Here is a 15,102-nt window from a genome sequence, read left to right as displayed (position 1 = left end):
AGCCCATGAAAAACCATGGATGCAAAGGGTGCCTTACACCTTCCCTTTGCATAAATTACCCCCCGAACTCAAAATTTATTTTAAAAAGTCTTTCCTGTTCTTTTAGCTTTTCCAATTGGATAAAATAAAAGTCGGTGGCGACTCTTGCTTACCGCGATATTTTCTTTAAAGTCAGTTCACCGTATTACAGAACTGGCGACTCTGCTGGGGACTTTTCGAATAAAAGAGGGGTTACCTTAAAAGTTTAGGATCACTTAAATGTTTTCTATTGTTTGCTTTGCTTGCTTTATTTTTCAGGGTTGTTTTGGGAAATAAATGAAGGACGAATCCTACACCCGGATTCAAGTACACTTAAGATAGGAACGGCATAGTCATGGAGACCTCCCTTGTGCATGCTTGGGATTGGTCAATATGAAGTTCGCGCTTGAGTTAGGCCTTCACTGGTTATTGTGTACCTCTTTTGCATGAGAGAGGTTTATGCATGTATCTTTAGGTGAGTTGGAGCTCAAGGACCTTTAGTCACCTTTAACCCATCCTAACTTTTTAGGAACGTAGTGGGAGGGCTATTCTTGGTGCATGCCAAGTTATGGTCGCGACCCGATACTACATCTCATATAGGTTTCTTCCTAAAGTATCATTGCGTGGTATGCATGTACCATGTTCGAGGGTGCTTTAGAAGGGGCTGACAATTCTGGGTCACTAGTAGAACCTGTTGTTGAAATCTCTTTATCCATAGATGTACCTTTGGGAAGGGTATCCCACCTGGTCAAACTCCATGCAAGCTGAGCCTAAGGAAATTGCGTGATTTGTGTGTACTTATTTGTGTTTGTGACTCATGTATCCATGCATCATTCATACATATCATGGCTAACTCATTCCAAGGAGTTAAAGGATTGTTAACCATAATTTGTTTTGTAGGTCATGGAAATCAAAGTTCGTAAACCTTTCTGCCTCAGCTTCAAGGGAGTGCCTACATCTCTAAAGATTCTTTGTGATAATGTTTCTGGTGCTTTTGTGCTTTCCAAATCTCTTACAGATTGATCAGCCTGGTACGAACCAAAGTGGATGAAGCGCTCCTCAACACCATGATTCGGTTTTATGATCCTCTCCTTCATTGCTTTACTTATAGAGACTTTCAGCTGGTTCCCACATTAGAGGAATTTTCCTCCATACTAGGATTACCGGTACTTGATCAGATGCCTTACACTGGTGAAGAAGAGATTCCTAGGTTGGAAGATGTTTCTGCTGCATTGCATTTGCCTCGGTCAGACATCAAAAAGGCTTGGGTGAATAAAGGAGAATATACTGGTTTGCCTATTGACTTCCTGTATAGTCAGGCCGAAATCTTGATTAATGCTGCAAGCATGGACGCTCTTGAAAAAGTCCTCGCTTTCCTAATCTATGGGCAAGTCTTGATCCCTCGTTATGACAAAATTGTTGATGTGATTGCCATTAAGATTTTTATCAGCAACAACCCCGTTCCTACATTAGTGGGTGACTTGTTACATTCCATCCATCATCGATCATCTAAAGGGAAAGGTTGCGTTCTTGGATGCACACCTCTATTACATAAGTGGTTTATTTCGCACTTACCCTGTTCCGTGATAAAGAACAAAGAAGGTTGGACTTGGGTTCAAAGAGTCGTGAGGCTTTCTTACGATGATATCGTTTGGAACCAAAAAGAGTTTGAAGGAACCCATTTGTTTGATAGTTGCGGAGATTTCCCAAATGTACCTCTTCTTGGTACACGAGGAGGAATAACTTATAACCCCATATTAGCTCGACATCAGTTTGGTTTCGCTTTGAAAGACAAACCCCGCTCCATATACCTTAGTGCGGAAAACTTTAATTATGATTCAGATACAACTGGGAAGAAGAAGTTGTTTATTAGAGCTTGGTCCAAGGTAAAGAAAGTAGGTACGAGAGAATTGGGACTAAGGAACTACATCCCTTCAGATCTTTATTTTAGGTGGATTTATGATCGAGTTGTTGAGTATGGTATGCCATATCCATCTGATATCCCTGTTGTGCCAAGGGTTACCCCTCCGGTCATTCCTGTGGTTTTGGAGCCTTATGTTCCCGCTCCAAATGAAGACCTTGCTGCTACTATTGCTTCTTTAAGAAGAGAAAAGGATGATCTCGAAAGGCGCCTACGGGATGTTGAAGCAGAAAAAGCGGTGTTGGTGGCCAATGCCAAAGAGCGTGATAGTATGCTTGACTATTTCTCCCGTAAATGGAAGATTGAGGATTTCGTCTCTCCAGATCAGATACAATCATGGGAACAAGAGATCAATAGACTCGTCCAAGAAAGAAACGAGATGATTAAAATGCACAAAGAAGAGATCAAAAGTTTAAAGAGAAAGCGCCGACTCGAAGATTGATTTCTATTATTTTTATGTTATATTTTATTTTATATTTTCAGCACCTTTGGATGTAATTATTAATTTCATAACATTATATTTTTACAAAAGAATTAATATTTTTGCTTTTATTTTCAATATATGTTAAAAATCCTTTAATTCCTTGGAAACATTGCATAAGCATAAACATCACATTCATAACAAAGCATCAACAGGTTTTTTTTACAAATAGGTTTCTCATCTTTCCGCTGTTTATTTCAGTAAGGAAATGGATCTCGAACAATCTGTGAAGAATCTCCAGGCTCAAAATGCTGAGTTCCAAGATTTGATCCTGAACTTGTCCAAGGGGCAAGATGAGCTGAAATACCTTCTAACTAAGAAGGAGAAGAAGACCAGGAAACCAGTAAGCATCCTCAACATGGGAAGAAGATTCAAGGGCCCTCTCAAAAAGGTCAAAGAAGCAGAAATTCCCAAAGACGATGAAGAAGAAGATGATGACGCTAGCATCAAGACTGATGCAAAGAGTAACGCTGCCTCTGCTAAGCAAGATGATGAAGAAGGAGACTACTATTATGAGGAGGAATATCCTGAAGAGAGGTACAAGCAATTGGAAGAACGTATGGAGGCTATTGAAATCCAGAAGGTACCTGGACTGGATTTTGAGGAATTAGGGCTCATCTCTGGAGTCGTTATCCCTCCAAAATTCAAGACCCCGACTTTCGCTAAGTATGACGGAGTCTCTTGTCCCAAGATGCATATGAAATCCTATGTGAGGAAGATTCAGCCTCACACTGCTGACAAAATGCTATGGATCCACTTTTTCCAAGAGAGCTTATCTGGAACCCAACTCGAATGGTACTATCAACTGGATGGCGCCAACATTCATACATGGAAAGACTTGGCTATTGCTTTCTATAAACAATACCAATACAATGCTAATCTCGCACCTACTCGTACTCAATTGCAAAGCATGGCTATGGGTCTGAAAGAGAGTTTCAAGGAGTATGCTCAAAAGTGGAGAGATCTAGCTTGAAGAGTTCAACCTTCTTTGACTGATAGGGAGTTGGTTGACATGTTCATGGGTACGCTGACTGGCCCGTTCTATAGTCACCTACTGGGTAGTTCTTCATCTGGTTTCGCTGACCTCATATTGATCGGAGAACGTGTTAAAAGTGGTATTCGAAGTGGGAAGATTCAGGTAGGTGCTACCTCTAGTACTACAAAGAAGCCATATCATGGAAAGAATGAATCTAATGCTGTGCACAGTCAAAAGGGTCGTAATAAGAATGATCAGAATCAATCTTTTGGGGCCATCCTAATCTCTGCACCAATACCTCAACAGACCCCCAGACAAGGGTATCAGCGTAGGTCAGACGCACCTAGAAGGCAATTCACTAAGATCAACATGCCTTTGTCTCAAGCTCTGCAACATCTGTTAAAGGCCAACTTGATCACTATAAGAGATCCTCCGAAGAATGTCAATCCTACATCTCCAAACTATGATCCTAATGCAAAATGTGTGTACCACTCCAATAGTCCTGGACATCATGCTGATAACTGCTGGGCACTAAAAATTAAGATTCAAGACATGATAAGTGCTGGTGAAATCGAGTTTGAACCTCCAAAAACTCCGAATGTTATTACTGCCCCTATGCCAAAACATGACAAGACTGTTAATGTTATCATGGACACAGTCCATGTCTATGATGTGAGAGATCTGTCAACTCCTCTCCCGGATATCAAGAGAAAGCTTCTGCAAGCCGGTTTATTTTCGGGGTGCGACCCAGATTGTTATTATTGTGCATCCCAACCCAATGGTTGTGAGAATCTGAAAAGAGGAATTCAAGGCTGGATGGGTCGTTGCACTATCAGGTTTGAAAAGATTCCTTCTATAGAGAATTTGTGAGAAGGTTTCTCCCGTGGCTTGAAGATTGAAGACGTATCGGTAATTTCCAAAGTTCTACTGATGATCCTGTCATACCCCAATTTTTGACCTAAGATACCACCTCATATCATTGCATATGCATCATTTGCTACTGGTGACTCAGCAGGGTTTAATCAAGAAATCATCAGTACAAGTAACAATCAATTAGGGTTTTGTTCTCCCTTCATTTCAAATGAATCATCTTCATCAACAATCAACATTTGGTCCTCAGAGATCCATCTCAACAAGCTCAAAGGCTCTGAATCGACTGAATTAGGGTTTTGACTGAAGATAGCACACTCCTGACTTTAGTTCAGGATTTGACATAATGACTTGGGACATGATATCAAGACCTCAAGTGCATCATTTTGACCTAATCCATTGGCTCATAACATCTTCTACACAAAGATTGATCAGACAAATCCTCAGATCAGGGTTTTGAACTATCAGGGACTAAAATCAGGGATCACATTTGGGAAACCCTAAAAATCCCCAGGAAGTCAATCAAAGGTTTCAATCATCTTCAAATAATACCTATGACAACATCCAATGGAAATTACATCTCAATTCAAGATCCACAGTCATCAATTTCATCAGATCGACAATTAGGGTTTTTGACCTAATTCACTGAATAACTGACTTTTTAATCAGGACATGGTGCCACAACTCAAACCATGACTCAAGGTCTTCCAATAACTCAATATGATTCATTCATTCACTCATTCTTTGCAAGATACATTCATGTTCGTGGGTGATTTCATTTTAAAGGCGCCATTGCCAATTGGTGCGATTTAAGAGACTTGCTTGGAATCTATTTCTTGGTTTTTTAGGCTCATGGAATGCTCATGGTGAAGATTTGATTCATATGAATTATTTGATCATTCATGGGAATTTCATCAAAGTTGCAAAGAAAATATCATGTTTAATTCATTGTTGGAAAATTACTTCAAAAATGATTCAAGATTATGGGTTCAAGGATTTTAATTCAAGATCATTTCTAATTCATGGTGCAAGAATACATTTCAAGACTTGAAATTCAAAACTTCACTACTTCAAGGATATTCCACCATTTCCTTTTGAAAAAGGATCATTCAAAAGAATTCAAGAATTGATTCTAGACATAGAAATTGCATTCAAATTCATTCAAGAAATATTCATGTTTCATACATTTCCATTCAAGGATTCTAAGAGAAATTCAAACATTACAAGTGAAGTTCTTTTACATGAACAAAGTTCTAAATTTCCAAATGAATTACAAATGAACTTTATCTAAAGTTCAAGAATTGCATCATTTCAAAATTCCATTCAAAATTCATACAATCTAAAGTGGAATAAATTTGGATTACAAAGAATAAAAGAAAATGCAATTCTTTCTTGAATTCTTCAAATCTCCATCCTTCAAGTTCAAGCTTCTTCATGCTTTCTTCAAAGTCCTCATGCAACATGAAAAAGAAACATAAGAGGGGTGAATTTAGCAAAAGAATAATTCAAGACAAAAAGGGGTGAGATTAGCAAAAATCCAACAAAGGAAATAATTCAAAAAAAAAAGAGAAAGAAAAGAAATAATTCAAAAAGGAATCAAAGATATTTCATGACCACTTGCAAGAGAAAAATCTCATAAAGAATATTCTTATTCTTTCTCTTATCTTGCAATGATTGAATCAAGTTTATTATCATCCAAACATGCCCTTAACTTTTCCTATAAATAGAAGGCCTCACTTCATTGCAAAAGACACCAAAGCAACTTAAGTTCTTGCTTTCTCTCTTTTCATAATTTTCATAAAGTTCCATAGTTACAAAGGAGGGGAGAAGGCAGCCAATGTTTTGTAACTTCTAAGTTACAAAATACAAAAGAAAGAGGAAGAGGGAAGGCCTTCATACCTTGCTTGCTAGCAGCCTTCAACGATGGCTCCCATCTTCGAGCCTCCATAGATGAATCTTCAACATCTTTGCCGCAGGTAAGCCTCTTTTCTTTCACTCTCCATAATTCCATTAACCGTTGATTGTACCTGCAGCAGTTCAAAATTCAGCACCACACCTATAATTCACAAGCAACGGTTCAGACATTCAAAGCAAAAATTCAGCAAAGCAACAATAATAACTTGCAGCCAACCGCAAGAACTCGATACATACATCGATCAATTCCAAAATTCAGCAGCCTTGTCAACATCTATTGCAACAAGTTCATAAGTAGAAAACAGAATTGGTACATACCTCAACAATAACCGGTGAAGATCTCCTCGCCGTAGGTAAGTCCATCTCACACCTTACTCCTAACATTGCTGTCAATTATTACTGTAAGTGTTTGGTTCCTATGAACAATTTGAAAATAAATAAATAAAAACAGAGTGCATAAACATATTTTTTCTATGTCATGAAAAAGGAAATCGGAATTGAAAAGAAACTGTGTTACCTTTCTTTTGTTCACTGAGAGCCACTGAGAGGATAACCGACAACGATTGAGCAAGAGGTCGAGAGTTTTTGTTGTTGCTTCACCAAGAGTGTGAGCTATTATGCAGAAACGAAGGTGAGAGTTTATGTTGTTGTCATTCACCGCAAGCAAATTCAAAACAGAGAAAAACAAAGTCAAGGAACAAAACCTGTTTTAAGAAACCGAGAGTCTCTGAGGACTCTCCCATGGCCGCTGTTGTTCATGCTCTGTGAGGCAAGCCGCCGTTGTTGTTCACCGTGAGTGAAAGCGAGAGAAAGAACCTGGAACCACCGAGAGATTAAGAGTCGCTGTTGTTGTTGCTCATAAGCGAATGAAATCATTAGAAACCGAGAGAGTGAGGCAAGTTGCTATGGCTTTTGTTCCTCTATGATTTTTTTTCCAGAAAAATATCGTGAGATGAGAAAGAAGAGGCGCTGCCTCTTGTTGGTTTTCTTTAGGGTTTTTTAACCCAACCTTGCATTAAGAGAGCTTGGCGGATCCGGGTTCCTCATGAACCGACCCGGTCCGGTCCACTTTCTTTTTTATATTATTTCAGCTTTTGTCATTTGGGCCATGCACCCACCTTATCCGAATTTCACCCTCAGGCCCAACTATTAAAATCTTTTAATTATTTCTATTAGTTTTCTATAGAAATTATCTTTTATAAAATAGGTTTTTTTTTAATTTTAATATAGGATTTTAATTGTCTTTTATAATCCTTATTAAAAATGACAAAAATATGTTTTTTTTTGAAGATTAAAAGTTTCTTTTGATATTTTCATATGTTTATAAGTGTGTTTTTTTTAATTCTTATTAAAAACTCCAAAAAATATATTTGATACATACTTATATTTATGTTTCTAATTATTTTCTTACTCCATGAAAAATCACAAAAAAAAGATATATTTTCTTAGATTAATTTCTTTTGAATTTAATATTTTCATATAATTTTGTGTAGATAATCATTTAAATTTCTATTTGATTACTGTTGCATATATTACTTAAATTTTCTAACTTCATCCGAGACTTCGAGATTATTTCTCTGTTGTTCTCTGTTTTGTCTGTTTTGTTTGGTCTACCATTTGCTGTAGAATTCCTTAAACAATTACTGGATGATCAAAGAATGCTGTAAGCTGTGAACTTATCTGACATTCTTTTCTGCTGGTGAGGATGCTTAACATCTGTTTAAATCCTAATTTATTCCAAGCATACCACTTGAGGATCACGGTAACACCTTAAACTCAGAAATCCAATTTTCTCATTCTTCGAGGTAAGCCTAAAACTCAATCAACTGTTTTCACAACAGTAATCAATTCACTTTCAAATCATCCATTGTTTTTCAAAACAGTGGGGCCTCTCGAATATTAGAGAGTGTAAGTCCCATTTCTTTTCTTTTTGTACAGTTTTCAAAACAATAAAATTTCTTCAAAACAAAACTTTTTTCAAATAATTTTCAAATCATTTTCAAAACCATCCACCCTGTTTTATGAAAATAAAACAGGGGCCTCTCGAATATTAGAGAGTATAAGACCCGCTCCTTTTTCCTTTTATACAGTTTTTCTTTGTACAGAAAACTCTTTCAAAACAATACTTTTCAAACTGTTTTCAAAACAACAAACGACGCGTCTGTAAATAAAACGATCAACCATGTTTTGTAAATATACCATGGGCCTCCACGTAGGTATAAGTCCCGAGCCCTTTCGTACATACCCACTCAAGTACATGAAATTAGGTATTTCATTGTACGCCTTTTGTACATATCTCGATCAGTTTGATTTTTAACTTTAATAACAAACCAAAAACGAAGGTTTCTTTAAATCTTCCCAAAAATATACCATGGGCCTCCATGTAGGTATAAGTCCCGAGCCCCTTTGTAAATACCTGTTTACATAGCTGTTGAATAAATTTAAATGGACCTCTCCCCGAGTGTGAGTCCTGAGCCCTGTGTATACAAATGGATCATGCTTACAGGTATATTTCCTTCATAAACTCCATTATACACGCACACTTTGTCATATATGTATAACTGTTCATATTTGTTCATGTACTTGTTCATGTTTGTTCGTACTTGTTCATACTTGTGATTGTGTTATATGCTTATTCAACTTAGTACAACACTAGGTTCCCCATAGCCTCCTATTGGGCTTCGTGCAAAGAATCTCCCTAGTTTAGGTTAGGACATAGAGTATGGTTTCCCGGTGAAATCGCTCTAAGAGCTCAGACCAACTATACCATGCCTCCCCTTGGGCTTTGTACAAACGAGTGACCCTCCCATAGCCTCCTCTTGGGCTTACAATGCAAGGACCCTGGATTGTCCCTCCCATAGCCTCCTCTTGGGCTTACAATGCAAGGACCCTCGGATAGCCTCCTCTTGGGCTTCGTACAAGGACCCACGGGCTTCTTATAAGCATCCCCAATATCCAAAACAAATACCCTAGGAGATTAGACATTTTTCATCTCTATGCTAGGAGTATCTCTTCTATATCATCACAAACAAACAATCAATCAATCAATCAAACTTCTTTTTGCCACAAGGCTGGCTAATCAATCAAACTGTTTTACCACCATACTGGATGATTAATCAAAGTTTTTGTCACAAGGCTGACTTCATTGAAACTTTTGCCACAAGGCTGGCTGATTAATCAAAGTTTTTGTCACAAGGCTGACTTCATTGAAACTTTTGCCACAAGGCTGGTTAAACAAAAACATCTTTATCATTCTAAGCACCCTAAGTGGCATGGCCCCGGGCTTATAATGAAAAGATTTTCAAACAAAATTAAATAGATGTATGTGATGATATAGATTAGATACATCTAGCATTTAGACGACATTTGTCTATTTTTCTTTGCTTCCACTAGCATAAGTGGGAACTACGATTGCTCTGACTTTCTCAACATCCCTTTGAGAATACGTAGGCACAAGGTCGATCCTTGGCGAGCAAAACAAAACAAAAAAAAACCATTCAAACCTTAGCACCCGTAGACCCCGAGCTACAGATGCTCTGATTCCCTCTAAGGGATATGTATGCAGAGGATCACGATGATCTTTGCGAGCATAATCAAACAAACACCTTAGGTCCCACCTATTTCACAAGAACCTCTCAAGAATGGAATAAATAAAACAAAGAAACCTATAGAGTACTATAGATACGTTGGGTGCTAATACCTTCCCTTCGTATAACCAACCCTCTTACCCAAGATCTCTCCCCCCACTTTTAAGGTTATTGCAACTTTTTTCCTTTTCCTCTTTTGGAAACAATAAAAAGTTTGGTCCGTACAAAAGAAAAATCATTTTTTATGAGCACTCGAGCCCAAAGAAGGCATCAGGTGTCTCATCCCACAAAAAGAGGAACAAAACGGTTTTTCGCCCGCGACAGAAAAATGGCGACTTCACTGGGGACCATCTTTTTATTATTTCCAAAGAAAGGGTTATTTCTATTTGTTTTGTTTTTATTTACATGTTTGGTTCTTTGGTTTCGTTACATCTGTGGTTCTGTTACAAGTGATACATTATGGACAAATCCTAACCCGGATTAAGTACACATAAGAAATTAGGTGGAGGGTATAGTCATGTGCAGGCGCACATGAGAATCCTTCCGCTCAGTGGAGGTTCCTTGTTTGTAATATATGTTTAGCGAGTTAATTGCGAAGACATTGTTGCTTTCATTGAACTGTAGAAGCTGAGAGACCGTAGAACCCCAACCCATCCTGGCCTTATTAGGTTGTGGTGCAGAAACTATTCAGGTGAAGACTTGGATTAGTTGTCATGCGGAGAACCACACTCAGACGAGTTTTTCTTGAGAATATTGCTGGCTCATGAGTTTAATTGTGGAAAGCCGGTAATATCCGAAAGAAAAATGTAGACTCTGACGTATCAGTAGAACATGTCATGCAGGTGATTAACTAGATCTATCCCATTTTTGGTTCTCTGACCTCATGCTCGTGACTTTGGACCTTTGAACCTGTGTGTACCATGTTTGTGTTGCCATGTCTGTATTACCATGTATGTGTTACCATGTTTGAACTACCATGTTTGCTTTACCATGTTTGAATATGTGGCATCCATGCATCCATGCATTCATACATTCATTAAAAAAAACCCATCTTTTTCCATAAAAACATGATTTTTCCAAACAATTAGAGAATTTTATTTGCAAACATTATAGGATTAGATTATGGAGTGGGTAAAAAGGCATACCAAGAGGTACGGTTTCAAAGAGCCTAATGTGGAAAGACTGAAAGAGTTAGCGTCTTTTGTACAAGATCCCTCTGATTTTAGGAAAAGCCATGGAAAGCTTTTGCCTATTTTGAACACTCATGTTGATGAAGGGCTTCTCAAAACTCTGGTTCAGTTTTATGATCCCGTCTACCGGTGTTTTACCTTTCCAGACTATCAGTTGGTACCAACCTTGGAAGAATATGCCAATCTTTTGGGTATTCCTGTGTCTGACAAAATACCTTTCAATGGTTTGGAAGCCATTCCTAAGTCACCAGTCATTGCAACAGGGACTCACTTGAAGAAATCTGAAATAGAGAGTAATTGGACTACCAAAGGAAACCTTCCAGGTTTGCCTTCACAGTTTCTAATAAAGAAAGCCTTTGATTTCATCGAGACTGGTAGCATGATAGCTTTTGAAGCTGTACTAGCCTTGCTCATCTATGGGTTGGTTCTGTTTCCCAATATCGACGACTTTGTTGATATCAATGCCATAAAGGTCTTTTTGAATGGAAATCCCGTTCCGACTTTGCTTGGTGACATGTATTTCTCTGTCCATCATAGGAATCACCAAGGTGGTGGAATTATTGTATGTTGTGCACCTCTGTTGTTTAAATGGATTGTTTCACACTTACCTAAGTCTCCCGTTTTCACGGAAAACCAAGAAGGTTTACGTTGGTCTCAAAGACTTATGTCTCTTACTAATAATGACATTCAGTGGTATACCTTGGCTCGCTGCGGTACAGAAACCATTGAAAGTTGTGGAGAATTCGCCAACGTACCCCTCATTGGTACACAAGGAGGAATTAACTACAATCCGGTCCTAGCCCGACGACAACTCGGGTATGCAAATTCAACTAAACCCATTGGCCCTACAGTGGAAAGCTACTTCTATCAGGAAGGAAATGATCCTCAAGGGTTGAAGACAAAAATGGTGAAAGCCTGGTACGACATCCGATGGAAAGAAAAGGGTGAGATAAAGAACTGTATTGCTACGAACGCCTATACCTGTTGGGTGAAGAAAAGAGCAAGGGAGTTTCAAATGCCTTATGATTATGAAAAACCCATGTTTCCTGCAGTACTTCAACGACCCAACATTCCCGCTATGGAGGAATACCAAGACACTTTGACCAAGATGAGGATAGAAAAAGACGCTTGGAAAGAAAAGTTTCGAAGAACTGATGTGGAAAATAGAAAGTTGAAGAAACAAGTGAAAGAACATGAAGAAACTCTCTATCATCAGGATGGATGGCTCATGAACAAAGACGAGAAGATCCGTCGGAAAGATGCCGCAATCAGAAGATACATCAAAGAAAGCAAGAAAAAGCTTGAAGGATCAACAAGCAACGCTCCAACTCCTGACAATTGGAAGAATGTGGTTGACAAGCTGAGAGCTGAAAAGGCCGAGTTGAAAGCTTACTATGGGAAAGAAATTATGAAGCTCAAGCTGCACAATGCATTTGGTTCTTCGTCTGATGAAGATGCTTAGGATTTATTTAAATTTTCATGTATCATTTAATTTTGTAAGGAGCTACGCTCCAATGTTGTAACATCTCCCATTATTTCAATAAAAGATTTGTTTGTGTTCAAATGTTTGCAAGGAAATAATCTTTAAGATATTTGGAAAAATCATAAACTTCTTTTTGCATACATCATTCTGCATATCGAGTCTGTTGTATAGAGTCTTATCTTTTGGATCTTTCTCCAATAGATCGTCAAGCTGTCGCGTCTCAAAGTTTCTCGACCGCGCTCGCAATCAGATCACAGATACAATACTCGTTCGAGTAGAAGAAGAGTAATGGAACACTCTGAACAAGAGAATATTGAGCTCCGTGGTACAGTGACCACCCTTCAGGAAAAGTTGGAAAGTCTCACTACTCTGGTTGACTCTTTAATGGCCGCACAGAATCAGCCGCCGCCACCCAACAGTCAAGCAACGGTAACATCTGAAGTCACTACTCCAGTTTCTACAGTTGCATTCAACATTCCATCTTTCTCCATGCCAGAAGGTTGGGGCCCGCCTTTCAGCTTTGGTACAGGTTTCCGCCATAATTTCTCTGGGGTTCAAACAGCTACAACTGAAGCGCCTGCTGCGCAAAGTTCACAGTTTACTCCAAATCAGGGGGTAACTTTTTCTCAAGTCACTATGGCACTTTCTCAACCCACTATGACAGTTCCGACCCCTACGATTCACACTGTTCCTTATGATGGCAATGAGATTTATCATGATCAGGGTGATAGCACAAATCAGCGTAATCTTGTAGGAGATCTCCAAGAACAATTCAACAAGATTCAGCTGGAAGTCAAAGCTATTTGTGGCAAAGATTTGTTTGGAAAGAATGCCCAGGAGCTATGTTTGGTTCCCAGTGTACAAATACCTGCTAAATTCAAGGTCCCAGACTTTGAGAAGTACAAAGGTAGTTCTTGTCCACAAAGTCATCTTGTGATGTATGCCAGGAAGATGTCTACCTATGCAGATAATCATCAGTTGCTCATCCATTACTTTCAAGACAGTTTGACTGGTGCCGCACTGAAGTGGTACACAGGTTTGGATAGCACCAATATTCGGACTTTCAATGACCTAGGTGAGGCCTTTGTCCGACAATACAAGTATAACTCGGATATGGCTCCAGACAGAGATCAGCTTCGGTCCATGGCTCAGAAAGATCATGAAGTTTTCAAAGAATATGCCCAACGATGGAGAGAAACTGCTGCTCAGATTAATCCACCGTTAAAAGAGAAAGAGATGACAAAGATCTTCTTGAATACTCTCAGTCCGTTTTATTATGAACGCATGATTGCTAGTGCTCCAAGTGATTTCACCGAAATGGTAAACATGGGGATGCGTCTAGAAGAAGGAGTCCGAACCGGACGTCTGACTAAAGAAGGTGGATCTTCAAGCGGAACCAAAAAGTTCGGAAGTGGTTTCCCAAAGAAGAAAGAACAAAGTGTTGACATGGTATCCCAAGGAAAGCCAAGAGGAAATATCAATTGTCGACAACAGATTGCTGCTATTGCGCCAGTCGTTAATTCAGCACCGAATCCGGGATTTACCCCACAATTTCAGCAACAACAGCCTCGACCACAGGCTCAGCAGCTGAACAATAATCAGAATCGTGTGCAAAGAGCTCCACAGTTTGATCCGATTCCGATGACCTACACAGAATTGTACCCTGCACTGATTGAAAGAGGCCTTATTCAAACTAAAGCACCACCACCAGTACCTGAGAAACTCCCATGGTGGTACAAAGCTGAGGTATCATGCCCTTATCATCAAGGAGCACCTGGCCATGATCTTGAGCATTGCATAGCCTTGAAATATGAAGTCCAGAGGTTGGTTAGATCTAATCTTCTCTCTTTCAGAAATTTGAATCCAAATGTGCAAGCGAATCCGCTGCCCAATCATGGAGGGCACGTTGTAAACATGGTGTATGGATGTCCTGGTCCATATCGAGTCTATAATATCAATTACTCAAGAGCCGATTTGGTACAAATGCACGCCACTCTCTGTCGAGGGCAGAATTTTCGCCAGCATCAATATGGTTCCTGTAGAATATGTTGTGTGGATCCTCACGGATGTTCGATTGTAAGAAGAGATCTCCAAGTGCTGTTGGATAATGGTACTATTCAGATCTACAGAAATAGGAATGAAAATGAAGTTAACATGATAGGATGTTATCCGCATGAGCTTTTAGTCTCAGATATCAACTCGGAAATGCCTACAGTTAACGTCATCGTTCCTTATTTCAATATGCCCGAGCGCATGGAAGTTACTTACAACAAGCCGAAGGTTCCTATTGCTCCTTTGATCATTTGTCTACCTGGACCTATTCCTTATAACTCTGACAAGGCAGTTCCATACAACTACAATGCTACCATGATAAAGAATGGACAAGAAGTTCCTTTACCTACTCTTTCATCTATCGTGAACATCGCTGATGTGAGTCGAGTAACAAGAAGTGGACGTATGTATACTCCACTACCTTCAAAGCAGCCTATTGCTCCTGCAACCGGACAAAATCCTGTCAATGTTCCAGTGGGAAATCCTGTGGAAACTCCTGTCAGTAATACAAACACTGATGTTGGTCAATCCAGTGGAACCAATGTGAATCCTGATTTTGATGAAATTTTGAAGCTTATCAAAAGAAGTGAATACAAGATTGTGGATCAGC

At 39.1% G+C, this 15,102-nt stretch overlaps 1 protein-coding gene across 1 annotated transcript; it reads left to right on the top strand.

Annotated features, from left to right (window-relative positions):
* Positions 1-1,085: 1,085 nt before the first annotated feature.
* On the top strand, positions 1,086-2,381 carry LOC131638476 (uncharacterized). Its single transcript, XM_058909034.1, has one exon. It carries the CDS (start codon positions 1,086-1,088, stop codon positions 2,379-2,381), a length of 1,296 nt encoding a protein of 431 aa, XP_058765017.1.
* The last annotated feature ends 12,721 nt before the right edge of the window (positions 2,382-15,102 follow it).

This window comes from Vicia villosa, unplaced genomic scaffold (assembly GCF_029867415.1).
Source record: "Vicia villosa cultivar HV-30 ecotype Madison, WI unplaced genomic scaffold, Vvil1.0 ctg.002321F_1_1, whole genome shotgun sequence".
Taxonomy (NCBI): domain Eukaryota; kingdom Viridiplantae; phylum Streptophyta; class Magnoliopsida; order Fabales; family Fabaceae; genus Vicia; species Vicia villosa.
This window is presented reverse-complemented; position numbering and strand designations above follow the sequence as displayed.

Excerpts from the sequence above, each read along its gene's own strand:
- LOC131638476 (XM_058909034.1), top strand. The coding sequence starts at position 1,086 with ATGATTCGGTTTTATGATCCTCTCCTTCATTGCTTTACTTATAGAGAC.